This window comes from Mus caroli, chromosome 2 (assembly GCF_900094665.2).
Source record: "Mus caroli chromosome 2, CAROLI_EIJ_v1.1, whole genome shotgun sequence".
Taxonomy (NCBI): Eukaryota; Metazoa; Chordata; class Mammalia; order Rodentia; family Muridae; genus Mus; species Mus caroli.
The window spans coordinates 120033921-120049327 of record NC_034571.1 but is presented as its reverse complement, the minus strand read 5'-3'; the positions used below and the strand labels follow the sequence as shown (position 1 = coordinate 120049327).

General features: G+C 44.7%; 1 protein-coding gene across 1 annotated transcript in view; it reads right to left on the bottom strand.

The window, feature by feature from the left end:
* Positions 1–15083, bottom strand: part of Snrnp200 (small nuclear ribonucleoprotein U5 subunit 200) — a 33307-nt gene extending 18224 nt beyond the window's left edge. Inside the window, exons 1-16 of the mRNA XM_021156986.2 lie at positions 14909–15083; positions 14130–14293; positions 11952–12123; positions 11031–11223; positions 10417–10472; positions 7943–8041; positions 6629–6781; positions 6377–6476; positions 6083–6219; positions 5522–5605; positions 5269–5442; positions 4831–4968; positions 4325–4480; positions 3600–3770; positions 895–1088; positions 576–699 (exon numbers count right to left, since the gene is read on the bottom strand). Of these exons, the coding sequence (XP_021012645.1) occupies positions 576–699; positions 895–1088; positions 3600–3770; positions 4325–4480; positions 4831–4968; positions 5269–5442; positions 5522–5605; positions 6083–6219; positions 6377–6476; positions 6629–6781; positions 7943–8041; positions 10417–10472; positions 11031–11223; positions 11952–12123; positions 14130–14293; positions 14909–14953 (2160 nt within the window). The 5' untranslated portion in view covers positions 14954–15083. The remainder of the gene's footprint in view (positions 1–575; positions 700–894; positions 1089–3599; positions 3771–4324; positions 4481–4830; positions 4969–5268; positions 5443–5521; positions 5606–6082; positions 6220–6376; positions 6477–6628; positions 6782–7942; positions 8042–10416; positions 10473–11030; positions 11224–11951; positions 12124–14129; positions 14294–14908) is intronic.
* Positions 15084–15407: the final 324 nt, after the last annotated feature.

The following is a 15407-nucleotide window of genomic DNA, read 5'->3' as shown; positions in this document are numbered from 1 at the left end:
TGACCATCTTTTTTTTTTTAAAGATCTATCTATCTATCTATCTATCTATCTATCTATCTATCTATCTATCTATTATACATAAGTACACTGTAGCTGTCTTCAGACACACCATTTATTTATTTATTATACATAAGTACACTGTAGCTGTCTTCAGACACACCACAAGAGGGCATCAGATCTCATTATGGATGGTTATGAGCCACCATGTGGTTGATGGGATTTAAACTCAGGACCTTCGGAAGAGCAGTCAGTGCTCTTAACCGCTGAGCCATCTCTCCAGACCCTGACCATCTTTTAAAGCAACTGTAGTAATAACTCATATTATTTCTGATCACTGGTGATTCATGCTATTACCTTGTCGATTAGTTTAAGTTAAAAATGGGAAAGGAGCTGGGCTAGTGGCACACGCCTTTAATCCCAATACTTGGGAGGCAGAGGCAGGTGGATTTCTGAGTTTGAGGCCAGCCTGGTCTACAGAGTGAGTTCCAGGACAGCCAGGGCTACACAAAGAAACCCTGTCTCCGAAAAACCAAAAAAAAAAAAAAAAAGAAAAGGTTCAAGAACCATCAACAAACCTGATTTTTTCCAGCATGTTCCATGATTTTCTCATAGACTATTTCATTCATGATCTGGAAACGTTTGATAGCTTTTTTCTCTGTGATGCCCACATATGTTTGTTCCAGAGGCACCGGGCGGAAGCTAGAAGTTCAACAGTTATACAAATGAGATTTCTGGCAGATAACACTGTGAGAGAAGTTACTTTCCATTGACCTAGAAACAATAATGCTTTTTAAAATACACACAGGAACCCTAAAACTCAATAGTGTGCTCCTTAGAGAAGGGTAGGGAACAGGAAGCCTGCCTGGGTAACAAGTTTCCAGTTTCTTTTTATACCTGTTATCAAAGTAGAAGAGGCCCTTAGCAGGGTCAACTCGCAGAAAGGTGGCCACATCTTCATAGTTGGGGAGGGTAGCACTGAGACCAATGAGTCGGACATCTTCTTGGGTCATCTCAATGTTTCGGATGGCCCTGGCCACCAAAGCTTCTAAGACAGGACCTCTGTCATCATGTAGAAGATGGATCTCATCCTAAATAACAGAAAGATGCAAACTGTACAAGTATACAGTCTTAACATGCCAAGTAAAGACAAGAGAGGGACCCCTAAGCCAAGGAATCCTAAAGAACAAAGACAGCTTTTAGTAGAAATATACACTGAGTGTAGACTGTCTAACACTTGTGAGTGAGTCCTTTGATGATACCACAAATGTCCTTACAAATACATGATGGTTCTGACCAGGTTAGAGCAAAGAAACCTACCCTTGTGGGCTTTACGTACAGTAAGTTTACACTGCCAACAGCAGTGCTTCTGAGATACAGTAAGCACTGGGAGAACTGGGGATACTGTGGGCAGGCCAGGGACTCAGCACCCCTAGGAGCAGCTGTCGGAGAGGCATGGAATAGCAAGGCTCTAAAAAAAAAAAAAGGTAGGCAAACTTTTCTTCAAGGGCTGAACATCCGGTACCACACATGCAATACTGTAGGCTAGTGAGCCATGTAGCCCTTGTTAAAAAATACTCAGTTCTGGGCTGTCAAGATGGCTCAGAGGGTAAGAGCACTGTCTGCTCTTCCAAAGGTCCTGAGTTCAAATCTCAGCAACCACATGGTGGCTCACAACCACCCATACTGAGATCTGATGATGCCCTTTTCTGGTACATCTGAAGACAGCTACAGCGTACTTATGTATAATAATAAATAAATCTTAAAAAAAAAAACAAAAAACAACTCAGTTCTGCCACAGCAGGACAATAATAGCTATAAGAAGTGCATAAACCAATCTATATAATAACTGTGTTCATTCAAAGAAAAACTTATAGCCATAGTTTTGCTAACTTCCACTTTGAACACAGACTATGAACTACTCTCCTGCTTTCTTAGACAACTTAAAGAATCAAGCTGGAGGCCAGTGAGACTGCTCAAAGAGTAAAGGGACTTGGCTGCCAACCCTGATGGCTTGAGCTTGATTCATAGAGAACACACATGGTGGAAGGGGAACTGACTTCCACCAGTTTTCCTCTGACCTCCACATACACACACACACACACACACACACACACACACACACACACACACCACTGCTTGTGGACGTTGTACATCGTGGTGCGGAGCCTAGTGCGCACCACGATGTACAACGTCCACAAGCAGGCATGGTATTCTCTGACCTCCACATACACACACACACACACACACACACACACACACACACACACCATGCAACATCACAGAAAATAAACAAATGCAATTAATTACAAAAAGCAAAAACAACAAAACAGATTCAACCGTCAGGCTCAAAGTCCACTCCCTGTAGATACTTCTATGTAAAGGGAATGCAAAGTCCCAATTCCTTACTTATCCTTTGTGACAATAGATTATTTTATAAAGAAACATTTCTATGTTCTTGGAGGACAAAATTATTTTTGTGTGTTTCCATTTGATTAAAAATATTTCATATTCTATCGAACAAGTTCCAAGATAACCAGGACTACATAGAGAGTCTTTCCCAAAAGCCAAATTAAAAAAAAAAAAACCAAACAAAAAAACCAGATCTAGAGAGCAATGGGGCATGTGGCAAACAGCATGCATGTCTAAGAGGCTTTTGTTACATGCAGATTATGGTTTTAATGGCAACAGCAAAGCTCAGTGACTCTTATGAAGAAACTGCATGTAGAAGAGCCTTAAGGAAAGCTAGGCATGGTGGCACACACCTTTTAATCCCAGCACTCAGGAGGCAGAGGCAGGTGGATCTCTGTGAGTTCAAGGCCAGCCTGGTCTACAAAGAGAATTCCACAACAGTCATGGTAATACAAAGAAACTCTGTCTCAAAATAGAAAATCAACCCCGCCCCCCAAAAAAAAGAAAAAAGAAAAGAAAGGCATTAAGCAACAGAACTAGGGGCTGCTGAGATGGCTCAGCAGTTAAGAGCACTGACTGCTCTTCCGGAGGTCATGAGTTCAAATCCCAGCAACCACATGGTGGCTCACAGCCATCCATAATGAGAAACAAATAAAAAAACCTATGGGCCGGAGTAAGCGGGGCCAGAACAAGTGGGGCTGGAACAAGAGGGAGAAGGATAGGGGGGAAAAAAAAGGAACAAAAAAAAAAGAACAGAACCACAGAGCCAATCCAATGCTCCCGTGTCCTAACACAGTCCAAGAATAGTCATGTGAATATTTTGGGTGCTTGTGAGAAAGCTCCAAGAAAAAAATGACCAGAGTCTTATGATCGTCATTCCTGGAACGTGTTTCCATGCTCCTCCCAGCTGTGGGGTATAGAAGTAAGTTTATATCACTATTATTATTCATATGCCTCTATAGAAAACATGTTTGGCCATGTGTGGCCTTGTCCTTGCAACTGAACACCTTAGTCATGTGCTTCTTGTTAACTCTCAGAGTATAAATTGTCTGAATGAATAAAGCTGGCTAGTGCATGGGACTTTACTCTGACTCGTATTTAGGCCCCACTCTCCCAAGTTCATGCTACCAACTAGAGTGCCAAACACTCCCTGACACAGCTGTTCTCTCCTTCCCCTCTCTCCCACTCACCAAGACAATGAGCCGCACCAGCTGGGTGTAGGTGCGCTCCCCACCCTTGCGTGTGATGATGTCCCACTTCTCAGGGGTGCAGACAATAATCTGTGTGGCACTGATTTCCTCCTTGCATAGCTGGTGATCCCCAGTCAGCTCAGCAACAGTGATTCCATATGTGGCCAGGCGCTGGGGAAAGAAAGCATCATCAGCAATACTGAGTGATGGGGCTGGAGATGCAGCTCAGTGGCAGGGAGCTTGCCTAACGTCTAAGAATGGTAGATGGTGCCTGAAGGGCCTGGCAGCCATTTCTGTGCTGTGAACAAGGAAAAGTTAAGTATCTGGTGTGGTGAATCAGGAAAGATGAACAAATATTACTTAAATCCCATTCGGGTAGAGGCAAAGGATCTATGGAAGCCCTTCATGAAGCAGGAAAGTAGATACATATAGGAAAGTGGAACTGGGGTAAAAACCCACAAGCTATAAACCATATTAATTCCGCATAAATTCTGTAAGATGCAGCGAGTCATTAAGGAAATACAACAAAGATGGCGTCCATGTAAGACAGGTCAAGACATTTTTGCTTCAGAAATTACTAGGGTCAAATTCTACCTTGGAAATGGCAAAAAATATCTGGAGTTTCCCTAACAAAAGAAGCAGCAATGCACAGCCCCCCCCTCCCCCGCCCCCCCAGCACATCAACAGCTGCAGTTAGTACCTTCTGGAGAGGTTATACGACTTACCTTTCCAAAACTGCCCACCATCTCCTGGACCAGGGACCGCATGGGAGCTATGTAGATGATCTTGAAGTCATCCACATTGATTGTGCCGTCCATGTTGATGTGCTTCCCTATCTCTCGGAGCATACACATCAGGGCCACATTGGTCTTGCCTGCACCCTAGACAGGGGGCAGAGACAAAGCCTCTTCATCTGCTATGGGCGACCATCAAAACAGAACTGACCCTGGGACTGCCCCAAGTAACACTGCCCCAGTGGGTTGTCCATCACAGAACAGAGAATAGCCAGAGGTGGCATTCTATACCTTTAATCACAGCAGATTGGGAGGCAGAGGCAGGCAGATCTCTATGAGTTTACAGGCAGCCTGGTCTATACTGTAAGTCAGGTCTACAGCCAAGGCTACATAGAGAGACCCTGACTCAATGGCAAAGAATAAGTCCTAGTTAAGGATTAGTATATAACTTGCTACCAAAACATTTCAGGAAGAAAAGGAGGCAGATCAGTACTTACAGTGGGAGCACACAGCAGCAGGTTCTCATCAGTCTCCAGGGCAGCACGGTAGAGTTTACTCTGGATCCGGTTCAGCGTTTTGAAGCCCTCAAATCCTGCCTGGGCATACTTTGGCAGCTTTTCCACCGGGAGCAATTGCTAAAGGAAGAGACATCCCACACTTTATGCTCCTGGATCCTTCAGCAGGCTGCCTGCCCATTTTTACAAGATCACTATGATTTCCCCATGATTTCATTCCCTGGCAATCGCCATTCATAATTCTCTACTCTAAACCTGTACAGAGAGATCACTCTTGCTTCCTGGTCTTGGAATGGAAAAACTCTGGAATAGTTTCCACTCCTAGAATAAATTATCTTTGAGACTAGGTGACATTTTAGTTAATGGCTAAACGCCAAACTGGAAGACAGACGCAGAGAACGGAAAAGGTGATTCACTCACTTCTTCTGAGCCAAAGGGCTTGGGCTTCAAAGCAGGCACATGCACCTCTTCATAGCCTTTACGCTGGCGTCGGAAGGACCCGTCAGGAAGCTGGCAGCGCTTATTGGCCATGAAGTGGCTTCCTTGGGTAAAAACAAGGTCCTCCAAATCCAGAACTTGCCTTGGAGCCAGAGCCTGGAAACAGGCAAAGCACAAACAGGCTTAGCAGGTAAGCTTCCCAGCCACAACAGCCTCGGAACAGCCCAGCACTCACCTCTCCACCCTGGTCCAAATCCATGGTTTCCAGATCTGTGTCCATTCGGGACTGACGGACTCTCTCTCTCCGAGACCTTTCTTCCTGCAGCAGGGGAAAAGAAAAAGCCCAATCATGTACATTGTTCGCCTGAGTGCTTGTCCCTTGCAGTCCCTTCTGGGTTGGGCTTCAATCATGGTGCTAAATCATGTATCCCCAAACCAAAGACATCACTTTATTTTGAGACCTGCCAGAGACTATAAAAATAAGTAAATAAATCAGCCAGAGGTAGTAAACACAGTGGTGATGCAGTGTTCTAAAGAGGAACGTCAGAAGCAGACTGTCAACAATTAACCGTGAAAGGCAGGGAGGAATGGTGTTCTACATTAAGCAGACATGCTCTTTTCCCAGGCTGTAGTAAGCAGGTTCCCCATGGCACTGGATGAAGACAGTATCTCAACCACAGCAATGAGTGTGCTGACTCTAACTTGCACCCTGACAAACTCCAGAGAATGCAGAGATATGTTTCATTACCTCAAACACTGAACAAGGAACAAGACATACAGACAAACCAGTCCTTACTCTGATCAGGTCCTCCTTTTCAGTCTCATGGAGCTGATAGAGGAACTTGGAGAGCTCTGGATCAGCTTCCATCTTTCCCACGATCCTCTCCTTTTCAGGTTCACTCTGAGCACTGGCCAACAAGGTACAGTATAAAACTGCCAAACACAATAGGGAGAGAAAGTTGCAGACCGTGAAATAAAACCTCCTTTTATTCCTGAGCAAACAGAAGGTAACTAGATACTGAAGCCAACACAATCCAGCAGACTCTTGCACGCGCACACACACAGCAAGAAAAGTGCATAGTCTACTCACTCATCATCCTGTGCTGCCGCAACACTTTAATGAAGTCAAAAGTGTTGAAACCAAGGAGCAAAACCAGTTGGTTCTCACATTCTCGGTCATCACTTGCTGTCTGGAGAGAGAAAATAAGACTGTATGAATACAGCCATCTGCAACCTCAAACACTGTCCCTGCACTGTCAGTACTACAGTAAGCATAGCTGCCTTCCAAACACTGACCCTTTCTGACAAGACTCATGGAATACAAGTACTATTTTATCCATACCTTCAAAATCTCCAACACCTCATCTGCCTTCTTCTGTGACACAATGGCATCATCATAGAAACGACTGAGCTGTCGCTGCAGCCAGAAGGCGTCGATATCCCGAGGGTGCAAATCTTTCTTCTTAGAACTCATCAGTTCACCTGAGGCTACAAGCTAAGAAGGAAATCAGGCATGTGGCTCACTAGGTCTCTTCATCATGTTCCCCCCAAGTTACCTGCCATCCCATAGGCTACCTTCTGAGGCCTTTCCAGAAAGAAGCAGCTCTATTACACTGAATCCAGGAGCACACCAGACTAAGATTTCATTAACATGTGTCTTTGGGAAGAGAAACAACTGACTAATGTCCTAAGAAAATCAAAATACTGACTGTTTAATAAGGCTCAAACTGAGGTTGGTGGAACACCTGCAATCCCAGCACTAAGAAGGCTGATGCAGGAGATTCTAAATTCATGGCCAGTCTGAGCTGCCCAGTAAGTTTTATGTCATAAACACACACACACACACACACACACACACAACACCACTGGCACAGGTCACACACACACACACAACACCACTGGCACAGGTCTGTAAATTTACCCGACTACTTAGAAAGCTGAGTTGACAGAGCTCCAAGACCTGCATGAGCTACAGGGTAAGTTTAAGTCCAGCTCTAATTTTGTGAGGACCTTTCTCAAAATAAAAATGTTTTTAGTCTCTTTAAATACTGCTGCTATAACTCAGTGCTAGAGCATTCACCATGCACAAGACAGTTCAACCCCAGAACAACAAACAAACAAAAATAAAATACCCAGAAGGGCAATGGTGGTGCATGCCTTAATTCCACCACTTGGGAGGCAGAGGCAGGCGGGTCTCTGAATTCAAGGCCAGCCTGGTCTACTGATCAAGTTCCAGGACAGCCAGGGTTACACAAGGAAACCCTACCTTAAAAAACAAACAAACCACTCAAATACTCTTGTCATTACAATGTTATCTATGTATCAAATTTTAAAAACAACCCAAATACCCATCAAAAGGAAGTCTGGAAGGCAGGCTCAGTGGTCCATGCCATAATTCCAGCATTCAAGAGGAAGGATGAGGAAGACATCAAAAGTTTGAAGCCTGCCTGGACAACAACAAAACTCCAAACAACCCCAAAAGCTGAGAACGAAGAGACTAGCTCAGTGGTGGAGCACTGGCCTAGCATGCCTGAAGCTGGGTTCAATCCACAGTAGCCACCACCCAGAAAAACCAACCATGGCTCAGTGTCTTAGTAAGAGGAAGTCCTTCACTTAGAAGCAAGCTGGCCTACACTAAAACAGAGACTCTACTTACATTAGCAGAGAGGGTACAGCGCACGACGGCTTCATCCCCTTCCATGTCATCATCAGAAGCTTCCTCTCGGACTTCCCCATACACATCTTCATCACCTTCCTATGGAGACAATGCTATCTGTAACTGGTCCTGTGTCATACAGATCCTGCTTTCTATCACTCTAAGTAAGCTCCATACTTAGAACAACGGATTTGGGGTAAAGCCAATAGTGTATCAACCATATTCCAGGAATATCAATGGAATGACCATTTGGAATGGGTTTATTAGATGTATCTATCCTCTTTTCCGCTTCTCACGTTAGCTGCAAATATCAAACACTGGGATCATATGCTCCTTCTGAAACACAGATAATATCAAACTAAGACTACTGGCTAACGGAGGAGCTATGAAGACGCATACACAGGAAAGTAGATTGTGAGCCAGAAACGTAGACATCATGCTTAGTTTGCATAATCTCAACTGTGGACTTAAACATCATGTTCAATAATTAGCATCTGTTAAATAAATTGCTATGAGCAAGGAAATCTGTGTCAGGTTGTTCCTAATTAAAATTACAAATTAACAGCTGGGCAGTGATGGCACATGCCTTTAATTCCAGCACTCAGAAGGCAGAGGCAGGTGGAGCTCAGTAAGTTTGAGGCCAGCCCTGATCTAATGAGCTAGTCCAGGACTGCCAAGGCTACACAAAAGAAAACCCTGTCTGGAAAAAAAAGAAAGAAAAAAAGAAAGGAAGGAAAGAAGAAAGGAAGAGAAAAGAAAAACTCTCTACCAATTAACTCTTCTGTAGGAAGTAGCATTTTGTTTTACTAAAACAGAAACCGAGGCAAAATGACCTGCCTAAGATACAGGCTCAAACTCAAGATTCCTTGGCTCTCGGTTCAAAGCTCACCCTGACCTCCTGTAACATCTTCTCTTCCAGGACATTTCAGGACTGGCACTTTCTTTTTCAGAACACAAACTCACTCACTGAAAACTCTAAAGTAACCAACTTTAAAAAATGACAGGCTGGAGAGATGGCTCAGCTGTTAAAAGAACTGACGGCTCCTTTGAAGGTCCAGAGTTCAAATCCCAGCAACCACACAGTGGCTCACAACCATCCATAATGAGATCTGATGCCCTCTTCTGGAGTGTCTGAAGACAGCTACAGTGTACTTATTTATAATAACAAATAAATCTTTGAGCAGGAGAGAACAAAGGTCCTAAATTCAATTCCCAACAATCACACAAAGGCTCACAACCATCTGCACAGCTACAGTGTACTCACATACATAAAATAAATAAATCTGAAAAAAAAAAAAATGACTTAGAGACATTTAGAGAATTTCACTATGTAGCCTAGCTGGCCTCAACTTCTTGACTGTTGGGAATGTAGGCACTGTGTTACCATTCCTGGTTCAACTTTCCTTTTTCAATTGTCCCACTATTCATATTTAGTTATAATCTAGAAGTGGCAAGCTTTAACCCCAGGAGCTGCTACAACTGCTAAATAGCCACGTACAATTACATCCATACTCTTAGGTGAACATGCATTTTTTTTTTTTTAAGATTTATTTATTTATTATATGTAAGTACATTGTAGCTGTCTTCAGACACTCCAGAAGAGGGAGTCAGATCTCGTTACGGATGGTTGTGAGCCACCATGTGGTTGCTGGGATTTGAACTCCGGACCTTTGGAAGAGCAGTCGGGTGCTCTTACCCACTGAGCCATCTCACCAGCCCGAACATGCATTCTTAAACTAGCAATTAGCACACAACACTAAAGCCGTGAATTACTATACTATGGTTAAAACACTTCAGCAGGACACAGCGTCACTGAAGATGTGCTTTATCTGTTTTCCTTATTGATTAAATGGGTTCTGACAATTTCATGCATGCACACAATGCATACCGAGTTCTCTTACTGCCGCTCCCCCCACCTCAAGGAGCCTCCTCTTCCCTACACATCTGTTTCTCACACTCATGCCTCCCTGTGTTATTTGTGACCCACTGAATTTAACCATCAGAGACCAGAAGGCTTAGAAGTGGTTACAGGACTGAAGATAATGACCCCCTTTCCATAATCTATCAATAACCAATAGTTAGGCAGCAGGGAGAAGGGACTCCTCCCCAATCTCTGACTGGGTGTTGAGAGGGCCAGTCTTGGACAGGCCCACAGTAAGTAAGTGCAGCTGCTTGAGTCCATGATTGCAATAACTGCGCTGTGCCCACAGGATGGCATTTCTCAGTCCTCCTTCCTACTTTCATTGGTCTATCTGGTTTATTATAAACTGTCAGTGTACACCCACTAGTTTAGATTAGCTTCTAAAAGAACCTAACGTGAACCATAATAACTTCTTAAGCAGAATGACACAAAATTTGTTAAGTCTACCACAAAACTGTAAAACGCATTTAGCTAGGAATTTCAGTTTATGAGAAGAGCTCCCACTACCTTGGTAACATCACAAAACAGAAGGGATCCATTTAAAGCCACTCACCTCCTCATCAGACTCAAACTGCACGTTCACACCATAAGTCTCATCAATGTTGTCATCTGAGGAGATGTGGGATTACAGAGAGAGGGCAGTGGTTAGTGTGGATACACTCAAGCCCATTTCCTCAGCTGCCTGGCTTGCTTACTCTCAGGCCCAGAACACACAGACTTAACCAACACGAAAACAAGCACCAAGGCCTCTCAAACCTGCCAACCTGGATTCTACCCTGCTCTGCTTCTTCAGCTCCTAAGCCCTCCCTGCTCTCACTCACTATCTACACAATAGGTCTCAATTTAAAAATGGCTGCCAGGGCGGCAGAGATAGTTCAGCTATTAAAGGATAAGGCTCACAACCAAACATCAAGAGATAACTCTCCACTTTATTCTTCTTAGATGGGTTTTGCTTAGGAACCCTGGCAGCTGGAACTTGCTATGCAACCAGGCTGACTTGTTGGGATAAGCCTGTGCCAAAAGGCCTGCAGATCAGCCATTCTCTTTAAGCAACACAACATAAGCTATGGAAACAATGCTATTCTAAAATTTTAACAAAGATTCTGAGAATTCAATAGAAAGGCCAACAACCACAAAACATGGTCAGGACACAAAGAGCTCAGGTACCCATATTCTGTATCTCCTTGTCGCCACCGTAGTCTGTGATCTTCTTGCCCAGGTTTACCAGCACATGGTATCTGGTATCATCTGTCTGACCCAGCAGCAGGTCAATCTCCCGTCTTCTCTCCTTGTCTCGAAGCTTTTCATTCTTCAGCACAGCCAGGACTTCATCAGCTGCTCCACAAAGAATATCTCGAGGCTGAGAAAAAATACAAACAACGTGTACAACAATAATATGTAGAAGGGCACTGATCAGCTTTGTGACAATATAAAGTAAAGAAGCACGCATCTTCAAAACTACACAAGCTGGAGATGTGGCTCAAAAGTTAGGACTGCATTGCTTTTGCTCTTGGGTTCAATTCACAGCACCCACATGATGGCTCAAAAGAAAAAATCACAACTCAAATTCCAGGAGATCTGAAACCTCTTTTGCTAAGGGTACTGGGGCTATATGGTGTATATACATACAAAGCAAACAAGAAAATATGCAGCATCCTGGGCTTCGAACACTCATTAACAGGACACAGTGGCACAGGTCTGCAATCCTAGCACACGGGAAGCAGCAACAAAACCAAAGTTCAAGGTCATGCTTGAATACATAGTGAGTATGATGTCAGCTTGAGCTGCAGGAGACCTCATCTCACACCAACAAACAAAAGCAACCTTCAAGCCTAGAGGGAGCTGCTGAGGACTTAACACAGTGCTGCCTCATGTGTCTCCTGGAGACAGTCCGAGTGCTTGGGCGTGGGGGCATAGCAGGCGGTCTTCAGAAGCAGAAGACAACTTGCACCACAGCTCGCCACACGTCTCTAGGTAAGAGGCACTCAGCAGCCTGCCTCTGACCTGGAACATGTTCACTACTTCTCTGCTCGCATGGTACTGCCCTCCCCATCCTACTGGGAAAATCCAGAGGTAAGACTGGCTTACCTGATCTCCCAGCGCAGCCTGGATGAAGCTGAGCAGCACTTCGTAGGTCTCCCGGGTCTCCTTCGTCTTGGGCTTGTAGATGATGCCCACCATCTCATCAATGCCCTCGGACAGCAGCGTGTAGCCTTTCATCTTGTTCATGTCGTGCCGGTCCTCATCACGTTTTCTCCTCCTAAAGGACATACAACATGATGCTGAATGGAAGAACTGGTCATTCCCAAGCCAAGCTTACCCTTTCTATACGTCTAATATGTGAAGGCAGGAACATGAATCAAAATGATTAACTCCTACCAGACCTTAATGATTTGAAGAAGCACTTCTTTATGGGACAGATTTATAGAAAGAAAATGTGTCATCTTCTGATAGATACAGTCTCCATTATCTTAAAATGTACATCTTTTTATATCCATATGAGATTGTATAATATTATTTAGACTTTTTTTTAACCTTAGATGCATCCATCCCTTTTTAAGAGTGAGAGACTAGGCTCCAGTGGAATCTACTTTTAATGACTCCCAATAAACAACTAGAAAAGACATCAGACTCTGAAAACGGAAGGACCAAGGAACAATAATTAAGCTCTTCTAAAACATAAGCACTCAAATCAAACAGGGCCTGGGGATTGTTAAGACTCCATAGTAAGAGAGAGGAGAGGGCTGGAGAGATGGCCCAGTGGTTAAGAGCACCAACTGTTCTTCCAGAGGTCCTGAGCTCAACTCTTAGCAAACACATGGTGGCTCACAACCATCTGTAATGGGATTCGATGACCTCTTCTGAGGTGCCTTCTTCGTGTCTGAAGGCAGCTACAGTCTGAAGATGAGCTATAGTGTACTCATATACATAAAATAAATATTTTTTAAAAGGGGAGAGAGGGAGGGACGGAGGGGAAAGAAAACACAATTTTCCGGGAGGTGGTGGCACAGGACTTTAATCCCAATCCCAGTGCTCAGGAAACAGAGGCTGGTGGATCTCTGAGTTTAAGGCCAGCCTGGTCTACAGATCAAGATACCCTGTTTTGAAGAAAGAAAAGAAGAGAAAAGAAAAGCAAGACAGGCAAAATAAAGTTAGTAGTATTTAACTTTTGAAATGGACCCACCAACATGAAAAGACAACAGAAATCATCAGGAAGTGATGGGCAACAAAAGGAGAGAAGGGTTGGGGAGAGAAGCTTCTAACAACATGGTGGAGGTGAATTACAGAGAGGAGATTAACTCAAGTCCTGAAAACGGTTGGGGATGGGGCTGGAGAGAAGAGTCGAGTTGTTTCCCCACAGTACCGCTTTCCAAGAGGACCCAAGTTCAGTTCTTAGCCCCACACTGGGTAACTCAAAACCTCCTGTAACTCTAGCTCCAGGGACTCTCAAACCCTCTCTGGCCTCCACACAGGCATCTGCATGTGTGTGCACAAACCCACACAAACATACACATGCACATAATTAAAAACAAAACAGATCTTTTAAAAAGATAACCGGAAGAAAATTAACATCTATGAATCAGAAACGTGTCAGTAAAAGGTATCAATAGATTTTGTTCTACTTCGTTACACCTAAATCCAAAGAAGCTTTAAACCTTGAAGAGGCTTCTGCTATGTTGTGCACACACCATTGATCTTCCATATAAACTTGAGTAAAACTATTGCTCTTGTAAAACCCCCGATGCTGGGCCTCTGCTCAAGTCCCGGGATGAGCTGGCCAGCACCCCAGTGTCCGGAGAGAAAACCACACCTGATGCAAACTGCAAAAGGTTTTTATTATCAGCTATCTGAGGACGAAGTCCCTCCTCGTGCAGGGCAGGGGAGTTCGACCCCGAGTGGTGACAGTAGGGGGCTTTTAACAGCTAGCTGAGGAATTGGGAGGAGAGTTGGCTACAGCTCCTTTCTGGTGAGGGGGGGAGTGAGCTGCAGCCTCATCTCCTGTGTCTATCTCCATGTCCTTGGCACAGGAAGGCAGGCATCTCTGGTTGTACAGTATAGAAACAAAAAAGTCTTTTGCTGGCTATAGAGAACAAAGAGCTTCTTTCTGGCTGTATTTTTAGAGATCAGGGAAAACAAGCTTGGGGAACATCCAGGGGCTTTACCTTCCAGGGAGAAACGCTCTAAGTCGGGGTCTCACACTCTAATGCTAAAGATGGGCTTTACATTAGATGGAAAAATAGCATCCAGCATCCCCTTAGTACTTACTTGGCCCGTCTTTCTTCCTGCATCTGTGGTTTGGTCCGTTGAGCCTTATCTCCCATTCGGGTTCCCTCCAACTTCCCAACCAGGGACAGAACCTCTCCCGTCGGTTCATCCCGGCGGGTCCGGTCAATGAGAGAGCGGTCAGCTTGGAGCACAAGATTTGAGTTCTGAAAAGATCATACTTTATCAAAACTTTGATTGTATAGTTTTGAATCCTGTTATCGTAGTGACAGCAGATGATGGGAAAACAGTTGAATAAAAAAAAAAAAATCATGCTCTTAAGAAGAAATAGCCGGGCGGTGGTGGCGCACGCCTTTAATCCCTGCACTTGGGAGGCAGAGGCAGGCGGATTTCTGAGTTCGAGGCCAGCCTGGTCTACAGAGTGAGTTCCAGGACAGCCAGGGCTACACAGAGAAACCCTGTCTCGAAAAACAAAAACAAAAAAAAAAACAAAAACAAGAAGAAATAACATAGCATTATACGATGCACGAGCACTATTGCTGTCTGAGAAAGTGAACGACCAGCGCTCCTAAGAGCATCCACAACAGCCCACATTTGGGTAAAATGTTGGGCACATTGGAGGTAAAGAGAAGAAGGAGCGAGTTTAGCGCTGAGGGGGCTGGGGAAAAACCCAACTCCTAAATTCTCCCGCGCCCCAAATTCCACGGGGTTTTTCCTTCGTGTTTTAATCCATCCTTCACCCAGCTCTGATCTCCCGCTTAAGTGTCCGTGGCTATCCACGACCTCCCCTGCCTGCACCCGTCCTTCGAGACCACACGCACCGCCTTGTACTCGTACTGCAAACTGCGGGCAGTCACATCCGCCATGGCTGCTGATGTTCGGGGAACTCAGGGTTCCACTCTTCTTCACGCTCCGAACCGCTTCAGCGAACCGCCCTGGCACAACGGGTACAACGCAGGACGAACGTAAGGGACGGAGAAAAGAAACGGACTTGCTTCCGCTTCCGGGACGCCCGCTAAACGTGAGACTTTCCGGTTACTAACCACGGCTTCTGGGCGGGGTTTGCGAATGTACAGTAGTACATCCGGGTCAAGGATTCCATTGACCGACGAGACACACGCGCGTGCAAACTGTGGTTCCTGCATCTATACGTGCGGCAGAGCCAAGGCCCAACCCCTAAGCGTATGATGTTGAAAGTCCCTTTCTGTATGTAATTCTTTTGGTTTCTCATACCAGCCGTCCTGTGAGGCAGGCAGACATGCAGGCAAACGGAAACTAAGGAGCTCCAATTCTGGATAAGGAAGCTGAAGGTTCAAGCAA